General features: G+C 46.5%; 1 protein-coding gene across 2 annotated transcripts in view; it reads left to right on the top strand.

Moving 5' to 3' along the window:
- The window catches only part of MFSD1 (major facilitator superfamily domain containing 1), a 162985-nt gene that overhangs the window by 21724 nt on the left and 120715 nt on the right, over window positions 1-20546 (top strand). For both annotated transcript variants that reach the window (XM_078667035.1, XM_078667036.1), the window contains exon 3: window positions 10073-10185. In XM_078667035.1, the coding sequence (XP_078523161.1) occupies window positions 10073-10185 (113 nt within the window). The remainder of the gene's footprint in view (window positions 1-10072; window positions 10186-20546) is intronic.

Here is a 20546-nt window from a genome sequence, read left to right as displayed (position 1 = left end):
CTGCTACTTTCTCATTCCAAGAAAGAACAAAGGGTTGCAGCCTATTTTTTTATCTTCGGACCATCAATCTCTTCCTCAAGAAGGATACGTTCAAGATGCTTACTTTAGCTCAGGTCTTTTCTGCCCTAGATCAAGAAGACTGGATGGTAGCTTTGGACCTGCAGGATGTGTATTTTCACATCCCCGTCCTGCCCGGCCACAGGCGTTGCCTGCACTTCAAGGTGGGCCACAAGCACTTTCTGTTTACCGTGCTCCCCTTTGGCCTTACCATTGTCCCTCGGCTGTTCACCAAGGTGATGGGGTTGTCGCAGCTCATCGGTGCACGTTAGGGGTGTCATTCTTCCCCCTACCTCAACGACTGGCTGTTGAAGGCCCAGGCTGTTGTCTCCTACCCTCAGACTATGGTGAACCTCCTGCATTTGCTGGGGTTCCCTATAAATGTGCAGAAGTCATATCTGACTCCTTTTCAGGCGCTCCCTTTCATCGGGGTTGTTCTGGACACAGTGCAGTTTCGGGCCTATCCTCCTGAGCAGCGAGTACAGGATATTCAGGTTATGATTCCGATGTTAAAGCCTCTATCCTGGATTTCGGCGAGACTGACTCTGAGGCTTTATCCTGTTGTTAAAGCATGCCAGGTGGCGTAGGCGGGCTCTGCAGTAGGACCTGAAGTTCCAGTGGGTGCAGCATCAGGGGAACCTCTCCAACGTGGTCCAGATCTCGGAAGGAACTGTGAGAGATCTGTTGTGGTGGTTGACGTACCGCGTCAACGGCAGACCCCTCTTCCTTCCCCAACCAGATCTCAGTTGTGGCAGATGCGTCTCTTCTAGTATGGGGCAGCCATCTGTGAGAGGAAGAGATCAGGGGACACTGGTTTCCGGCGGAGTCGGGGCTCCACATCAGTTTGTTGGAGCTTCGAGCGATTCGGTTGGCATGGAAGGCATTTCTTCTCTTTGTCAAGGGGAAGTTTGTGCAGGTGTTTACAGACAAGACACCGCCATGTGGTAATGTAACAAGCAGGGCTGGGTGATGTCGCGGGCCCTTTTTCGAGAGGCCCTGCATCTCTGGACATGGTTGGAACAGCAGGGCATAACACTGGTGGGTCAACACCAGGCAGGTTCTCTGAATGCCAGGGCAGGCGAACTCGGCTGTCGATGCCTAGCGGATCACGAATGGCATCTCCAGTCCGAGGTGGCGCAAGGTCTCTTTCAGCACTGGGGAGATCCTTGGTTAGATCTGTTCGCCTCCGAAGAGAATGCGCAGTTTCGACAATACTGCATGCTGGAGTTTCCAAGGCAGCTATCGCTTGGCGACACCTTTCGTCGCGAGTGGAGCTCAGGCCTGCTGTATGCCTTTCCGACATACCACTGCTGCCCAGGGTTCTGAAGAAGATCAGGAACGACTGGACCCAAGTCATTCTTGTGGCTCCGGACTGGGTGAGAAGAGTCTGGTATCTAAAACTTCTGAAAATGTGCATCGATCCTCCGATCAGGCTGCCCCTTCGAGAGGATCTTCTGTCACAGCAGCAGGTGAGGGTCCTCCACCTGAACCTGTCATCTCTGCGCCTCCATGCATGAAGATTGAGCGGTATCAGCTGATGGCTTTTGACCTTCCTCCTGAAGTATGTACCGTTATTTTGGCAGCCATACGTCCCTCCACTAAGCCCTATACGCCTGCCGTTGGCAGAAGTTTGCATTATGCTGTACAGGGTCTATTGACCCTCTTTCTGCTTCTCTTTCCACTTTTCTAACCCTTGCCCAGCAGGGCTCTGATTTGGGTACTCTTAAGGGTTATCATTCTGGTCTTTCTGCTTTTTTGCTGCTTCCAGACCAACCCTCTCTCTTTAGATAGCCAATTGTAAATCGGTTTTTGAGGGGGCTGGCTCACTTGTTTCCGCCCATCCTCCTTGTTATGCCGCAGTGGGACCTTAATTTGGTCCTCAAATTTCTTGTGTGCTCCTTTTTAGCCTCTGCACAGGGGTCCCCTCCGGCTGCTTACGATCAAGGAAACCTTTCTTGTGGCGATAACATCTGACCAGAGGGTGAGTGAGTTGCAGCGCTATCTTGTACACCTCCCTACATGAGGTCTTTTCCAGACAAAGTGGTGCTTCGCACCGGTGCTTCATTTTTGCCAAAGGTGGTGACTCCATTCCATCTTGGTCAGTCTATCACCCTGCCCACCTTCTTTGCTCCCCCGCATCCCTCTAAAGAAGAGGAGCGTCTTCACCGTCTGGACCCAAAAAGAGCGTTGTCATTCTACTTTGACTGCTCAAGAGTTCCGGGATGACAAGAAACTCTTTGTAGGGTACGTGGGGGTTAAGAAGGGTCGGGCAGTGCAGTAAAGGACCATCTTTCACTGGGTCGTTCTTTGAATTAGGATCTGTTATGCCCTGGCTAAGAAGGAGGCTCCTGAGGGTTAAGGGCCCATTCCACCATGGGAAAGGCTGCAACTATGGTCTCTGCTCAGGTTGTCCCAGTCCTGGACATCTCTGAGACAGCTACATGGGCATCTTTGCACACATTTGCCAAGCACTACTGCCTGCAGAGTTTGGTCCACTGGGACGGGCATTTTGCTCGTTCGGTCATGCAGGCCTTCCTGGTGTGAGGAATTAGTCGCAACCCACCGCCGGGAGAGTATGGCTTGGGTATCTAATTCAAAGGTAAGGAATCTGCAGCTAGGGGTTTCTATCAGATGAACATGTTACTTACCTTTGGTAACACATTATCTGTTAGAGATAATATCTAGCTGCAGATTCCTTACAGGCCCACCCATGCCTCCCCGCTTTGCGGACTGATTTTGTTAGGGCTAGGGTTATTCCCTTTTCCAGGGCTCTAGTTGGCATACGTTTACATCAGTTAATTTGTGGCTCAGTGCTTCTGGCGTGGAAAAAACAAAAAGTACTGCCATCTGCGAGCCTGGCTGGCACCTGTATCGGTGACCGCGGCGTCATAACCGACGCTAACAACGCTGCTAGATATTGTCTCCACCAGATAATGCGTTACCGAAGGTAAGTAACTTGTGCTTTTGTTTCTGAGAGCCCAGCAGCTGCAGAGTGGTACGGAACCATTTGCTTTCCTTTTGTACACTCCTGCACAGTTAATATTTTGATTTGACTGTTTGCCATGGCTGCTGGCTATGTTGGAAGAGTAAATTAAAAAACAAAATGCCTTTCAGTGTCACAAGTTATTATTGCAACACATACCTGAACATGCATTGTGACTCAGCACTGGTTGTTTTCGCCTTTTTTAAGTTACCATTCCAATATCGCAGATAGTAAAATAAAAATAAAGTAAAGTGCGCAAGGGCACAAACGATAAGCGTGTGGCCCGGTAAATTTTTTCAGCTGCCAACCCCCTTGATTTTATAAATTGAAATTTTTTTTAAAATTCAGTGCGGCACAGGGAGGAGCCATGAGGTTTGGATAAGTGACTGTGGTGGTAAAGATGTAAGCATGCAGAGAAGGGCCCTTGAGATGAAACACAGCCACAAAATGTCATGATCTGATATCAATGCTGATTAACAACTCAGTGAGTCAGTGCAAAAGCCAACTGAATCACTCACACTAACCAGTGGCTGAAAGGACTAATCAAAATTCGTTGTATGTATGTTATGTGGTGTGTAATGTGTGCAGGTCTGAGCTCTCATCATACAGCTAAAACTACATGTATGTGAGGACGTTGGTGTATGTAAAGTGTGGTTTATTGAAGAAGGTTGCAAATAAGAGGTTTGTAGTGATGCAATGCTAGGATAGTATGCAAATTTTCTTTAATATTGATAATATTTAAATTTAGTCTAAATACTTTTTCTTTATGAAGTTAATACCTTAAAGACTTTACCTGGCAGTCTCATACGACGTAAACTACTGAGGTTAGCTCTGTACCCTTCGTTAAGGCAGCATGTGGATACATGTTTTACATATTTGCTTATAATTTCTTTAAGATATTGATTTCTTTCTAGTTATTTCTAAAACCCTTCATAAAAATATTTAGCTCTTTCCTTGAATTTCAGTTCAGATGGATTTGGGATCTAAAGCAAAGAAATAAAATAATTTGCCCACCTTCACACAATGTCGTCAAGTGCAGAAGCTAGCAGTACTGTTCAGGTTTTCTTTAACAGCATTTGGCAACTTAAACACTTGAGTTTATCTCCAGGCAATTATAAGAAATCTTAGATCAAAGAGTAAACTTCTTCTATGCCCACGGCGTATTCGAACATCCTGGTACGTTGGCCGAGCCTTTTCTTATCTTGCAACTTTCCACTGGAACAGACTTCCATTGTTCATTCGGACATGCACTGACTTTCCATTAAAAAAAAAAACATTTTAATACCTAGCTGTTCTAGTGGCTGCTTCTCCATTTGTCTGTTGCCTCAGTGCTGAGATGCCCCTTCAGGGGCCAGTCATTGCGCTATTTCAAGTATCCATTCACAAAACATAACATATTAATGCCTCTACATGAATGAGTCTTTTACAGAAATTGCACCAAGGCAAGCATGCTCATAATTTATTATTTTGCAACTGTAGTTTGAAGTAAAATCTGTCCAGCCGTTTTATTGCTGTAGTGTTTCTGTATTTAGTTTCTTGGATCAACATTTGCCAGTTAGACTCCCAGAAATCTACAATGACTCCTTGGGACTAATGGAAATCTAAGGAAGACTACTTGGCTATCCGCAACCACTTCAGTGTGCTCCGTGCAATCATGCAAAAATGTCACCATGTAGAAATCGCTGCCTTGGGGGCAACGAGGGAATGTACTTTTGCCCACAAAATTGTATTCTTCATTTTCGGAGGAAAGAATTTTCCTATGCATCAATCCCTTTTTAGGTCTCGCCTGATCCATCTCATGCGCTGGTCTAGCAGAGACATTTAGTAGTTGCTTTTAAAAGTGCTACCAAAGCGTCCACCGGCTTACTGTCACGTGCAGAAGCGCGCGTGCTGCTGCGTCCGCATTCCTAGCGTGCTTTAGCGCGTCATCGCCATCGCTTTCAGAGTGATCGCGAACGCAATTACTTTTGCTTTCACGGCCGCGACATTACTATTACTGCCACGCGGCCAATGCTTGTTAAATATCATCGTCAGCACAGCACTTTTTTAAATGCTACGACATCTCTTGTTCCCCCAAAACTTCTTTGTTTTTGCTGGGGGTGTGCCCTCCAAAATATACGGTCCTCTTGGCTAAGTCTCTGCCCTCAAAGCGACCTGCGCACACAGGTGAATAATTTTTGGATCCAGCTGCAGAAAAAACCTTGCAAACTGCTGCATTTCAAAACAGCGGCTTCTTTTAGTTCCACCTGTTGCTTCCTCGACGGTAGGCAGCCTTTGAATCGGTGATACTAGTACCTGTGCTGTGGCCGCCAGACTGACGACTCCTCTAATCCATCCAACCAGCTTATCCGCTGATGTCTCGTTCCAGCCACAGAAATAGCGCAGACGTCAGAATTACACAATGGAGTAACACGACCGCCCGGAGATCCGAGCTCTGTAGAACGAACGGTGAGTAAAACACAAACCTGCCTAATGCTTCCCTTCAGAGGCCTATTCTGACGCCCAACACGCCACCCATGCGGATAAATATATGGGTCGAAGAAAGGCAAGGAGTTCAAGTGCCCAACAACTGCACCTAAGGCCTCATAGCTCCTCCAAAAAGATGGGGGGCATACACACCCTCCCTACTCCCGTGGGACTCCCGCTCACCCACTTCGAGGCGCGCAGGGCTTCACCCACTCACACTCCAAGAAAGCAATGGTTTGCCAGGTCTTGCAGTCGATGTCATTTTATTTGACTTTCGTTGTGTTTATCTATCCCTTGCCTGTTAGTCGCTTTGAGGATTGACGTTTTAACACAACGTTCTCTTGCTCTCCCACTTGCGTTTACAGGAGTCTAGCCAACCCAGCCAGTCCCTCCTATTTCTGGACAACAAGGAACCAGAACCAGGCCCTTCACAGACATCATGTCCTTCCCACTCACACGCAGTGCTCTTAGCTCAGTCCCTGCAAGTTCTGCTCGCTGCTGCTATTTGTAAGGTCATAGGGACAAAGTCTTAGTTTTTACTGTGATTAGAAGCCAGATTTGTTTTATAGGAGAAATCATAACTTTTTATCTAAATTTTAATGTTGTTAATAGTAAAACCTGTACACTAAAGCTTGTTTTGACGATTTGTGGTACTTTTTCAGGAGGTTTTCTTTTAAGTTTTATCACTGTACACTATTCCACCCACTCCCCAGGTAAATGTTAAAAAAATATTTTGCAAGAACCCAGCGTGGATAGACCCACTGTTATGTCTTTGCTTGTATGTGAACAGAAGACTCAAACCCATATGGGAGGGTTACAACTATTCTTTATCACCAGTGCGCCCTCTCTACTGCAATTGTTCCTATACTTCTGGGGGAGCTGATCTCTGCCCATGCTGCCCTACTCAACCCCTTGCTAGAATGCCCTGCTCTTCCCCGAACTTCGTGTCTGGTTCTAAGGACAGAAAGGGGCGTCCAGTGTCCTGGAAGGATTAGGTTTTGCAGGGTCCTAGTGCTAGCCTCACAACATGGCACCAACAGCCTAGCAGTCTCCCATTGGCCCTCCCACTCCTACTTCTTCATTCCCTTATTTAGTGAAGTGAAATTCATTTGCACAACTTCATAGACTATGCATAAATTGAGTGTCAGCCGGAAATGACTGACCTAGTCAAAAAGATGATTGTGAGGTATTCATAAGGTGATCCTTAAGTCTAGAATCATGGTCAAAGATCAAATGGATTTTGGGAAAGTGCTTCTTTTTACGCTGATCACCATTGAAGAATGAATTCTTCCCCAGGCTGTGAACAACCCGATTTCACACAAATTTGCACTCCACAAATTCGGCTCATAGTTGCAAATATTTTTCACATTTCTGCTCGCTCTGAACTTTTCCCAATTGCCATCAAAGTATCACCTCAAGTTTGAAATGCTTCCTAGTATCTTGTGTTTCTCAGATATGTGAACTTCATTCATGAGCCCTGACCTTTCTACTTTTGTCTCTTATCCTTGATGTGAGAAAACAAAAACACATCCTCACCATCACACCTCATTGTTGAAGGACAGAGATTCAATCTTCAAACTACCTGTGGAGTGAAAGGCACAAAGCTGGAATGTGCAGAGCAAAGTTGGCAAGGGGAGAGGATGTAGTCTGTCGGCTAGACTGCTGACTTTGGTGCTGGAAACCAAGGTTCGAGCCTCAGGGTCGTTTCCACATCCTGTGATTATGGGCAAATCACTTAATCTGCCCATGCCTGAAAGTGTCCTTGTGTAACGTAACTGGTGCTTGTGTTAAGCGCTCCAATACCTTTGGGTCGAGTTTGCGCTATATAAAATCTGCAACAAAAAAAACAATGTATCTCTGTAGCCACCCACTGGAATTTAAAGCAGCCAATAGTTGTTGTGAAGTCATCCAAGAGAACAGGCATTGGCAATTCAATACATTTGAATTTTTGTTGGACGAAGTGTTTGATAATACTTGGATGACTCTGTAGGTGTTGCATTCAGCTGTCCTAGAAAGAAAATACCATAATGCCATAATGAAGCAACATCTTGGGCTGTGACAATATGGAAGCTTGGCGTAGGGCCCCTTTGTTGATCCGTACCATCAAAGAAGAATGTTAGGAAATAGAGTCAGAAGATTATGGGCCTCATTAGGATGTTGGACGGAAACCATTCTGAACGACTCCTTGTCGGAATCGTTTCCGACCGACTCGTGTTCAGATTACGATGGCTCCTAACACCATTCGAAAACTCTCCCATTGACTTTATTGGGTGCCTGTGTTCCGACTAACAACACAGGCACTCATTAAACAAGCATTGGCATAGCCAGTAGTTCTCGCCTTTGGGACCTTATAAGTGTTTAGCCATGCAACAGTCGCTGTTGTTACAACAAGGATATTGTGCTGCATACCTAAATACTTATAAGGTCCCAAAAGCGAGACCCATTGGCTATGCCAATGCTTGTTTTAAACTCCTGTTAAATCTGGGTATTTTCATACTTTTCTCACTCTGGAAAGCCCCTTCTATCTTTTCAGAATAATAGTTTTGAATGCATGTACATTATAGGAAGTCGCTTACAAACTAGTTGTCAGGAGCCTCAAAATTCCTAGTTGTTAGGTGTTCAATAGATTTTATAAGTCAAACCCTTTCCATGATGCCAGTATTCCAGACCCTGCATGTATGAATTTGAAAACCCCACCATACTGGTGGATTTCCAATGTTTGTGTCGAATAAAATTCTACCAGCGTGAATTCGATTAAGATGCAAGTTGCTATTTTTGTGCCGCCAAATGACACGCACACACTTTGTTGAATCTGGCCCTTTTACTACTAGATTTACTAAAATTGTAATAATAAAGCTCTATAATTAGTTTCTTCCTGAAATTTTAGGAAAGCAAAACCTTGCAAACATTAACTACACTGCAACATAGCTTTTAAAACTATACATGGTCTACATATTTTCTTTTTTCATCCTGTTGGGCAAATTAGCGAGCACAGAATGTATATTTGTACAATAGCTGAAATGCTAAGCCTGTTGATCAAGGGGCTAAACCATTAGTATGCCATCATTGTTTTTCTAAATAAAACAAATTCTGTTGATTTATAGAAACAGGTTGGAGCCCGGGCTAATGAGCTCTAAACTGCCTCTGTAATTAAAATTTTTATAACTGATTGAGGATTTGAGTTGTATATCAATATTACACAGATTATCAAACCTTACATTAAAAATGTTTGGACAAACATGTACAAGTGTAGCTTTGCCCATCTTTGTGCTGAGTATATAGGTGAATCATAATTTGAGAATGTTAAGTTGATTTTACTGCACACCTTTTGAAGTGCCAGTCAATACTTTATTCGATTTTTGTTAGAATCATAAAAGTGCAGTCACAGAAAAGACATCCCAAACAAAAATACAAACTTCTAAGTAAAAAAGGTGCCACATCAATAAGAGAGAGGTAATCCGTTGGGACAGCATACAGTACTAGATGCATGACGGGCAGTGAGCAAAATATGAGACAACATATCATCACACCATTACCATAAGCACATTAAATGGCCGAAGCCCTTATGAGTCGCTGGATAGGGACCATGCGGCTTTATATGAGGAAAGAACCACCTGTAAATATGTACGGGGCAGGTCTCTGAAGAAGATATGAGGGTACTTCAATCAATTGCAGTCAAATTCTGACAATATTCTATTTCTAATCGGCCAATAGCTGTGGATAGGGTATATTAAAATCAGATAAAATATGTACATTCAATCATTAAGTGACACATTCATATAAAATCACAAAGAATAAGAAACCGAATTTAAGACTAGCTGCCAAGGAAAGTATAAATTCATAGAGCAACAGTAGGGCATATGCGTATAGTCCTCTGTTAAAGACTGCAATTGAGTGGCTTAAATTCACACTTGACACATTTTGCAGAAACTCCATGGCAGCCCTGCACTGCCTTAAACCTGCCTGCTTCAAGAATGGTAAAATAAGCAGAGACCGTAGCGAAGAATAATATGTACAACTGAGAATAAGTTGCATGGTACTCTGTACAGAACATTCATCATACGGACAGGCAGGCAAGGTGGCCGCTAACATGCATTGCCTCTGATGCGCGACGAGAGAGTGTACAGAGCTTAGCCGTAATCTTACTAGCAAAAACCTATGATGTAAGTTTTTGACCCACAGGTAGGGCTCAATGCCCACGCAAGTGCAGACTTGGGCATAGGCAACAGCCGTGGGCGTTCATGAGTTTTTGACCAGCCTTTCCTCTGCACATTTGGCAAAAAAAGCTGTGGACTATAATCTATGAAAACTCGGCTTAAACTTTCTCTGTTTCAAAAACAAAGCCTCATGGTCCAGCCACTTGCTGATCTTAAGTATATACGCAATCCACACCTCTTTATAAGCATGCACAAAAGTGATCTTTTCCGTGCGTAGCAGCATGCATGCTGCTTGAAGATTTCCCATCTCAGTAGCCACACAAAATAGATTTCTTCATTTTTATCTCATGTTTTTCTTTTGCCATTATTCATAATTTGTGTTCATCCTTTGATCTTTAATTTCTTACAGGACATGAAAGTGAACACTGCTGAGTTCATGCAGTTATATGCATGGTATTCCTGGCCTAACGTCATTCTGTGCTTCTTTGGCGGTTTCCTAATAGACCGTGTATTTGGAATACGGTAAGTGTGGACATAACCTACGGCAACGCAAAAGACGTTGCATCTGTAGAATTGCTCACATTTGGTGGATTTTACCCTCTTTTTATTTGTATTAACCTGCCTAACAAAAAAGGGGCTCCGTAGACTTTAATATAGTAACCCATTTTTTAAACCCTGAACACCCTCCGAAAAACTGTTTGTTCTGTGTTCACCTTAATGGGATCGCCTTCTTAAACACCTCATATGACCTAAGATTTTGAGTCTAGAGGTTCACATGTATGCATTTCCCACTAATAAGGCATCTTCAATCAGGCCCCATGGGCAACATTTGGTAGTTAGTTAAAATACACTACATATATATTCCTTGAAATGGTTTCAAAGTCACTCATTCAGCTATTCAGTGAAATGTCAGAATCCATTTCAGCAAACGTGTTCTTCATTCAATTTCTAGTCATCACAAAGCATAACTTCTCACAAATGACCCAAGGTGAAGTACATGTTTGCTTAAATGGACTCTGACATTTCACTTAATGGCAGAATCGGTGACTTTAAACCCGCTTCAAGATGAAGAGGCTATAACTTTGATATAGAAATGGGGCAACTTAGAATGTGGACATTGCGATGTTACTAACAATCATCATGAAAAATAAATGTTATACATTGATGCCAAACAAGAGGTATAAGATAAATGGGGCAACTTAGAATTTGGACATTGCAATATTACAAGCCGTCATCATGAATAAGAACTTTATAAATTGATGGCAAACAGAAAGTATGACTTCTGAGGAAGAGGGTGTGCCCCTTGAAACACATGTTGGATAGCTTTACTTTTGGATTTAAATAAAAATTGAATAAAGGAACAAATACAGAAATGAAATAAGGACTCTTGTGAATAGTTATGGTATATCTCAAGTGAAAACATAAAATAAGACAAGAATTTAATTTGTACCCCCTTTTGATGGACATGGATCATTGATAAACCACTGGGTCTGGTTTTGTGGTTAAGGCAGCGGGCTGCAGATTCCTAACCCCAAAATCATTTTTGATGGTTTAAATGAAATTACAATACCTAACTATGTCAATTTAACCTTTGTATTTTTCCAGTAAATTCTTTCGGTATTTTGGGTGCAGGCCAGGACTTTTACTACACTCTCTATGGCTGCCCCAGTAACGGGCTAGGCCAGCGAAGGCTGTGCACAGAGGGAGTAGTACATAAGGCCTGCACAAATATTGGCAGACATTTAGCCTGTTCAGGGGTGTCATTTACAAAGGGGGGTACAAGAATTGTTCATTTCCTATTAACTATGTTACTCTTTCATGAATCCATGTGACACGTAGCAAATGTTTTGCGTATTTTTCCCATCTTGTTATGTAAAAATGTAAATGTAAATCCAGTATTTGTAAAGCGCACAGCTACCCGGAGGCATCCCGGCGCTGGGGGCCGTTGGGAAGATTAAGCGAGCTATTGCCCAGAGCCACATGGTGCTGGGCAGACCCCAGCCGCCGGACCCGGGGATCGAACCGTGATCCCCAGCATCCGGTGTCAGTCGCCCTGGCCGCGGCGCCACACCTCTTCCCTTAAGTTCAAGTTGTTTGCAGATCAATCAAAGAGGAGCAAATGTAGAAGGGTGCAGGGGATGTTGTGAGAATTTGGCCTGGTATATGATGCTCACTAGTTCTAGTGATCACCTTGCACCATGCCAAGCAACCCTTATGATGATTGGTTGAAAAGTCAACCTTATAGACAAGCTATCCTAGGGGTAGCATGGACTAAGCAGTCTTAGGCTAAACTCTGTAAAGGCATGTGAAGCAAGCTGTTTTACCATACACAATCCCCTTGAATACCAAATGAAAGGACACCACACAGATATATATTGAAAATATATATGGATTTATTTCTACAAATATCCCCTATACTCTTTATGAGCACAGAAGCAAATGCGTTAAAACAAAACACAGTTTAAATATACAAAAGTTGCACAAATATGGATGAGCCCTAGGGGCCACCTAAACCATATACTAAAATAGTGGTATAAGGACCACTATGGGGAAAGGAAAGAGGCCTAGGGCCTGGGGAATCGCTGGAGCTGTTCGGGACTAGCAGTGATGAAGTCGGGGAAAGGCCCGCGGGACTCGGGTGCAGCGCTTAAAGCGCACGCATGCACCAATGCAATGTCAATGGTGCGTAAAAGTTACAAAGTTAGTGTTTAAGGAACCTTCCGATGGACCTACAAGGATAAAACTTTAGGCACAGGCACTAGAGGTGTATACCAGTGTGGGAACACCGGCGTTGCTGAGTTACCTCACCCACAGGAAGCGGGTGCACAGGTGCGAAGTAGTGTCGGGTTTCGTCACGCAGGTCGATGGTGCTTGGAGCCGAAGATGCTGCAGGCGGGTCGTCGAGGAGAGTTCCGGTGGATCCAAGGGTGGATATGAAGAGGTGAAGACCTGAAAGCAGAGGGGACAATGTTCAAAGTCACTAGCCAGTGACTACCGTGGAACCAGGATGGAACCAGGCAATGTCGGGTGCAAACAGGTGAAGAAGTGAAGATTGTCTCTGCAGCCACGTGGACACGAAGAGGTCAAGGACGTCCAGGAGTCGATCACGAGCTGTCCCACGAAGGCTCTCGCTGATGGCGGTGTCGGCAACTTGATTGGAGCAAACCGGCCTTGGCTAAAGCAAGCCACGCAGGAATCGATGCAAGCTTCTCACTCGGACCAGCAAGGTCAGAGCGGGTGCTCCTTTTCAGGGGAGCAAGGGCCAGTCTGGAGCAACCAGACCAGCCGTGTAGTTCGTCGTTTTCGTCGCCAAGATGGCCGCTAGCCACGTGGCAAGTGGCCGGGATGGCGCGTCGAGTGGCAAAGTGCAAAAGGGCCCCACGCAGATCGTGGAGATGCTGGGGGGCTGATCTTTGGTGCAAATGCTGCTCGGTGTCAGGGCTTCTCAAACCCCAAAGCTCAGCGTCGAGGGTGCCTCGGGTGCTGCGCAGTCAGCTTCTCGGGGGTCTTCCAAGATGTCCGGTCCCACGTCTCTCGGTGCCTCACCGGGTCTCTTCTTTTCAGGGACTGTGGATCGGGCTCTGAGATGTCTGGGTCTTGTCATGCTCTGGGCTCAGGCTCCAGCGGGAGGCGGCGGCAAAGCAGACGTCGAGTTGCTGGTTGGTGCCTGCCTTCACAGGGTGGTCACTCCTTGGCCACAAGGGAGATTCTCTTCAGTCTTCTGTGCAGCAGAATGTCGAAGTCCAGTTTTCTTCTTAGTTTCAAGTCGAGTTCAGGATGATCTGAAGTCCTGAGGCACAGCTCCTACTCTTATTCCAATTCTAGGGGCCGGATCACCTACTAGGTCCCTCCTCTGGGTGGGACCAGGAAGGGGGGCGGTTACACCCCCTTTCCTTTGTGCAGCTTCGCGCCAAGACTGGGGCTGGAGAGCCCCAGCACCGGTTTGAACTGGCAAATGCACAGGTACACCTTGTATGCCCCAGGCATGTCTGATTCTATTCAGCCCTGTCCTGCCCAATACACAAAACCCTGTCTGGGGTGGTTCTAGCACCTCCCAAGGCAGGAAACCCATTGTCCAAGCCTCCCTCGCTGGAAGGACTCCCAGCAGCAGGAGGTCAGACTTGTGTCTGTGGTGGCAGCATCCATTTTGTGATGCTAAGGCTCACATTTAACTTTAACCGGGGTTCAGGTTAGATACATGTCGTGTCCCTCTAGAAGGGTGGAATGCTACCCCCGTCGCCAGAACTGGCGAGGGGGTAGTATTCCAATTCGTATGACCCCTTACTCGACATGTTTTGATAAAGCCAAACCAAAGATAGCATTTAACCGCGAGGTTCATAATGCATTTAAGAGTATATGGTATGGCAGTATCATGAAACAGCTAAAGGACTTGGTTCCGAAAGCTGCAGACAGGCTCAGCTCATGCCAGAGCACCATCTCACATATTTCCAAGCACTCTGCCTCCAGGATTGATGAGGCCTTCCATAGGAGTGGCTGATAGGAACATATGTGTCCATTTTAGGTTAGATATAGGCATACTATACCTAAGTAAGGGGTGGTTACACCGACTTACCCCAGCTGAGTGATCAGCCAGTTGTGTCAAATATGGAGGCCAGGCCAGGGGTGGCACAATACGTGCTGCAGCCCCTGGTAGGCCTTGGAAGCACCTATGCCCTGGGTACCTGGGTACACTGTTACAGGGGCCAATAAGGTGAACCAGTTCCAATTTCGTAATGCACCTAATGTGCATTGGCATTAATTTAGAGAGAGAACAGCAGGCTGTGGGTCTGATTAGCAGGCCCACAGCCACATTAAGTCATAAACCAGTGAAGCAAAAAGCAAAAATTTGGGGTGACCATAGGATAGCAGACCCTACTCTCCTACAGATGTTGCAAACATTTTCAGTTGGGGGTCTTATCCCAGATCTACACTAATTATGACAGGCCCTTAGCATGTTGAGCTTTCTCTCGATATGTTCATTTTCATACAAATCCATCAAAGAGGGCAGAGTTAAATAAGAGGGGGATGTGAAAGTGTTAATTTGGAAATCATTTTGATTCTGGTTAATGAATTGCCGTGATAACTGAGTGGATGCTAGCAGGTGGAGCCCAGTGCAGGAAGCTCAAGTTTCTGGTAGAAGTAGAAACAGTAGCAAAGATAGAGAGGGGCTGAGAAGTTATTTTATTAGCTTACATCTTTGTTGCTGTATCATGGTCTGGTATGAAATGAAAATTTTGCAGAGCCTTATCATATTTACCTTACTGTTAGCGAATCGAGTTATATGCAAGTTCATCAGCGGGGTCACAGTTCTGGGTGGGACGGGCATAACAGTGTTCATTTGCTAATAATTTGCTGTCCTCCTGCCAACTGCGCACCTCTAATGCAAACTGCCTTTAAACGTGAGCACGGGGTTGACTGTAGAGCCAGACACATAGCTGGGTATTTTATTTGTGAACCCTGTTTTATTGGGTATGCTGACCAAACCTTTAGACCACACTCTTGCAATGGACTATACTGAGTTAAAGGCGGCCATGGATAATTTTATGTTTAAATGTAAATTCAGAGAGTCTGCAAACTTGGTTTTTAGGGCTCGGACTCCTTCCCAGTGAAACTGGGAGGAGTTTGAGAACTAATGTTAAAGGAGAAAAAAAAGAAGAAGTATCTCCTAGGGCCTTGGAGAGAGAAATTCCAGACATTCCTTAGCGTTTTCTGTCATCTGGTCAGTGATTCGTCTTCCTTGTGTTTTCGTTTTAATAGGCTTGAAGTGATAGGGTAAATGTAGTTTAGTTCCGCCATTTTGGGCATATTTCGTGCGTGCTCGCGCTAAGAAGTACATAAATTATAATTAGGAGCTGTCAGGGTGCCTCCGTTAGTGAACGGGCGCGTTCACAATTCTGCAGCGCTCAGCGCGCAGCTTCCTTGTTGTATTAGCAGCTGCTTAATGTATGTCCGTTTTTCGAGATTATATTTTATCGGTTTTTTGAAGATTACATTTTATCATACTGTGTTATTTTAAAATCTTGCAATTCAGCCACAGAAAGCAGAGAACCCCACGCGCCTTTAAACCTGTAAGCAGACACTCGTCCTCCGTCACTAACCCTCCCAGACCTGAACTCCGTGCTAGTCCCTCCTGCACGGCCCCACCGACGCACCCAGTGTGCCTGAGCCCAGCAGCAAGCAGCCCCCAGCCGTCTATGAGTGGCTCCTTCCAAGCCTAATTTGTCAGATCCCGTTCTGCACAGCTGGGTGGGCAGCCCTCCAACAAATGGCAGCTGATAGCGACAAGCAGCAGGGAGGAGACACAACCCCCTCGGCAAAGCTGCCAGAGGCAAGTAGGCGTGGTATTTAGATGCCCTCTGCCAACCGGCAGGGGCACAAATGGAGCTTTTTAAACACTGCTGAAAAGGTGAACGGGGCAAGAAGCCGGACGAACTCCGGATCAAGAATTCCACTGTATCAGCTGCAGCAATTCTACCATACCAGTCACAGTAGTACAATTATATATTGCGCACACTGATTCCACCCAGCTTTGTTCTGCAGAGACCTTGCCCTGATGCCCCAGAAAAATTCTTTAAACAGATTGTTTTCAATTGCGTTTTCCTTTGATTTAATTTTCTGAGTGGTGTGTGAGTGTCGATTACAGACAATTTGCAGAGAAATATGTTTGCTTTAACGTAACATCCATAAAAAAAGGTTATTTTAGATCTAAAACAGGACCACATGTGAGAAATGGGGGGGGTCACAGAGATTACTTACAGTGATATTATTTCAAGATAATAATTTATTCTGCGTGCGTTGTTCGGGTGCAGGGGGAGGCTCTACGGACAGGAAAACATATTTAGACACAACTAAACAAAATCATGTATTCAGCCACAGAAACCCAAGGGCCCCACACGCCTTCCAAATTGTGAGCAGACACTCGTCCTCCGTCAATAACCTTCCCAGACCTGAACTCTGTGCTAGTCCCTCCTGCACGGCCGCATCCCAGTCCTTTACTTTACTTCAATATTGTTGTTATCTCCTGTATTGGGTATTTACTGGGTATCAGTGCTTCAAATGAAAAAAAAAATGTTGGTGCTTCTCAGAGGTGTGTTTCTTATAATTTATTGCAAAAGCTTTAACAAATTACCTCTAGCCTGGTGTCTGGGTTACACAGTAGAGAACCCACTGGATGAAGTGAACCCTACCCTTCCTGCCTGAGCCTCCTAACACTTACTCCGTACCTGTGAAATACCTCAGCGCTTAAACAATAAATGTACGAGCATTCTGTGCATTTAATCCCACCTGTGCCTTTTTCCTTGGCATCTTAAACCCCAGTGTTGGCCCCATGTTCAGTTTCAATCCTGGGCTCTCCATTGGCTCATTGTGTGATCGCTGTGAGGTTATGCTATCCTCCTCAAACTCTGTACCAGTTGGATTCAAGGTGAGGCGTCTGTGTGCTGTTGAGTGCAGAGTGCTGTGTGCTGTTGGGTGCAGAGTGCTGTGAGCTGTTCAGTGCTGTGAGCTGTTCAGTGCAGAGTGCTGTTGAGTGCAGAGTGCTGTTGAGTGCAGAGTGCTGTTGAGTGCAGAGTGCTGTTGAGTGCAGAGTGCTGTTGAGTGCAGAGTGCTGTTGAGTGCAGAGTGCTGTTGAGTGCAGAGTGCTGTTGAGTGCAGAGTGCTGTTGAGTGCAGAGTGCTGTATTGTGCAGAGTGCTGTATTGTGCAGAGTGCTGTTGAGGGCAGAGTGCTGTTGAGGGCAGAGTGTTGTTGAGGGAAGAGTGCTGTTGAGGGCAGAGTGCTGTGTGCTGTTGAGTGCAGAGTGCTTTTGAGTGATGTGTGCTGTTGAGTGCAGAGTGCTGTTGAGTGCTGTGTGCTGTACAGTGCAGAGTGCTGTACAGGGCAGAGTGCTGTACAGGGCAGAGTGCTGTAGAGGGCAGAGTGCTGTAGAGGGCAGAGTGCTGTAGAGGGCAGAGTGCTGTAGAGGGCAGAGTGCTGTAGAGGGCAGAGTGCTGTAGAGGGCAGAGTGCTGTAGAGGGCAGAGTGCTGTAGAGGGCAGAGTGCTGTAGAGGGCAGAGTGCTGTGTGCTGTTGAGTGCAGAGTGCTGTTGAGTGCAGAGTGCTGTGTGCTGTTGAGTGCAGAGTGCTGTTGAGTGCTGTGTGCTGTTGAGTGCAGAGTGCTGTTGAGTGCAGAGTGCTGTTGAGTGCTGTGTGCTGTTGAGTGCAGAGTGCTGTTGAGTGCAGAGTGTTGTGTGCTGTTGAGTGCAGAGTGCTGTTGCGTGCTGTATGCTGTTGAGTGCAGAGTGCTGTTGAGTGCAGAGTGCTGTTGAGTGTATAGTGCTGTTGAGTGCAGAGTGCTGTTGAGTGCAGAGTGCTGTGTGCTGTTGAGTGCTGTGTGCTGTTGAGTGCTGTGTGCTGGTGAGTGCAGAGTGCTGTGTGCTGTTGAGTGTAGAGTGCTGTTGAGTGCAGACTGCTGTTGAGTGCAGAGTGCTGTTGAGGGCAGAGTGCAGAGTGCTGTTGAGGGCAGAGTGCTGTGTGCAGTTGAGGGCAGAGTGCTGTGTGCAGTTGAGTGCAGATTGTTGTGTGCTGTTGAGTACAGAGTGCTGTTGCGTGCAGAGTGCTGTTGAGTGCAGAGTGCAGAGTGCTGTTGAGGGCAGAGTGCAGAGTGCTGTTGAGGGCAGAGTGCAGAGTGCTGTTGAGGGCAGAGTGCAGAGTGCTGTTGAGGGCAGAGTGCTGTTGAGGGCAGAGTGCTGTTGAGGGCAGAGTGCTGTTGAGGGCAGAGTGCTGTTGAGGGCAGAGTGCTGTTGAGGGCAGAGTGCTGTTGAGGGCAGAGTGCTGCGTGCTGTTGAGTGCAGAGTGCTGTGTGCTGTTGAGGGCAGAGTGTTGTGTGCTGTTGAGTGCATGCTGTTGAGGGCAGAGTGCAGAGTGCTGTTGAGGGCAGAGTGATGTGTGCTATTGAGGGCAGAGTGCTGTGTGCTGTTGAGTGCAGAGTGCTGTGTGCTGTTGAGTGCAGAGTGCTGTGTGCTGTTGAGGGCAGAGTGCTGTGTGCTGTTGAGGGCAGAGTGCTGTGTGCTGTTGAGGGCAGAGTGCTGTGTGCTGTTGAGGGCAGAGTGCTGTTGAGGGCAGAGTGTTGAGGGCAGAGTGCAGAGTGACTGTTCCAGAGAGAGCAGGGTATGCTTGTGCGCTTACACGGTGCACTGACACACAGGAGCTCAAACAAAGAACAGGTGAGCACGTGTCTTGGGAGCTTCATTGAGGCAGCCGGCCCTTTGTGAGGGGAGCAGCAAGGAGGGGACGCCTCAACCAATCAAGCGCAACTACTCACAACCTACTGTACGATTAAAGCACAGGCCAAAGGGCAGAGCTAGGTCTTTTCGCATTACGTAGGGTGAGCAGTGTGTGAGTGTGTCGTGTGAGCAGTGTATGAGCGTGCAGGGTGAGCAGTGTGTGAGTATGCAGGGTTAACAGTGTGTAAGCGTGCAGGGTGAACATTGTGTGAGTGCAGAGTGCTGTTGAGGGCAGAGTGCAGAGTGCTGTTGAGGGCAGAGTGCTGTGTGCTGTTGAGGGCAGAGTGCCGTGTGCTGTTGAGGGCAGTGTGCTGTGTGCTGTTGAGTGCAGAGTGCTGTGTGCTGTTGAGTGCAGAGTGCTGTGTGCTGTTGAGTGCAGAGTGCTGTGTGCTGTTGAGGGCAGAGTGCTGTGTGCTGTTGAGGGCAGAGTGCAGTTGAGGGCAGAGTGCTGTTGAGGGCAGAGTGTGTGTGAGTGTGTAGTGTGAGCAGTGTGTGAGCGTGCAGGGTGAACATTGTGTGAGCGTGCAGGGTGAGCAGTGTGTGAGCGTGTAGGGTGAGCAGTGTATGAGTGTGAGCAGTGTGTGAGTGTGTAGGGTGAGCAGTGTGTGAGTGTGTAGGGTGAGCAGTGTGTGAGTGTGAAGGGTGACAGTGTGTGAGTGTGAAGGGTGACAGTGTGTGAGTGTGCAGGGTGAGCAGTGTGAGAGTGTGTAGGGTGAGCAGTGTGTGTGTTTGCAGGGTGAACAGTGTGTGTTTGCAGGGTGAACAGTGTGTATTTGCAGGGTGAACAGTGTGTGTTTGCAGGGTGAACAGTGTGTGTGTGCAGGGTGAACAGTGTGTGAGTGTGCAGGGTGAACAGTGTGTGAGTGTGCAGGGTAAACAGTGTGTGAGTGTGTAGGGTGAACAATTCCAATCCAAACCACATAATTCCACTACACACCACATGCATACACTCCATAACACATGGCTAAAAGACATTGCCATTTACAATGCCATTAGCTCTAACTCAAATAAATCCGAGACCTATTGCATTTCCAATGCTTGTTAAAATTGTCCGCACACCAGCAGTCCCACTTTCTCACTGTATTAAACCTTTCTATTCTACGGACACTGTAATGTAAGCAGACACCATCCCCCCCTCGACCCCCTCTCCACCCCCAGGATTTTGCACCTTTACGTGGCAAATTTAGTGGCCAAAAAAAGCTTAATTTGTGGCCCAAAACCTCAAAATTCGTGGCATTCCTGCATGGGCTAAAAAATGTGCCTGCCACAAAAAATACTGTAAGACCTGAGCTCTGTCACTACTCTACCGTTGCAAAGTCTCCAGCAGCACAGCACCTCAAATTGAAGGATGTCTGATTCCAAAGAGAACAGATTACAATATGAAACCTGCTCTTTCTGGCAACAGACAACTTGCTATTCTTGCTGTGTGCTGGGCAGCAGGAGGTAGGGGGATGGCAGCGGGGGCATATAAAAACCATTGCAAGGCGGGGGGCACACAATAGTGTGAGGCGCCTTTCTTGCTCTTGTCCGCCCCTTCCACCTTACACCCAAAGCCCAAGAGCCATGACTTTGACACGGATGGCCATGTTTGTAAATGACTGGCGGGGCTGATTTCCATGGCC

The sequence above is a fragment of the Lissotriton helveticus genome, chromosome 11 (assembly GCF_964261635.1).
Source record: "Lissotriton helveticus chromosome 11, aLisHel1.1, whole genome shotgun sequence".
In the NCBI taxonomy this organism is placed as follows: domain Eukaryota; kingdom Metazoa; phylum Chordata; class Amphibia; order Caudata; family Salamandridae; genus Lissotriton; species Lissotriton helveticus.
Note: the sequence above shows the minus strand (reverse complement) of the source record. Positions and strands in the feature narration are given on the sequence as shown.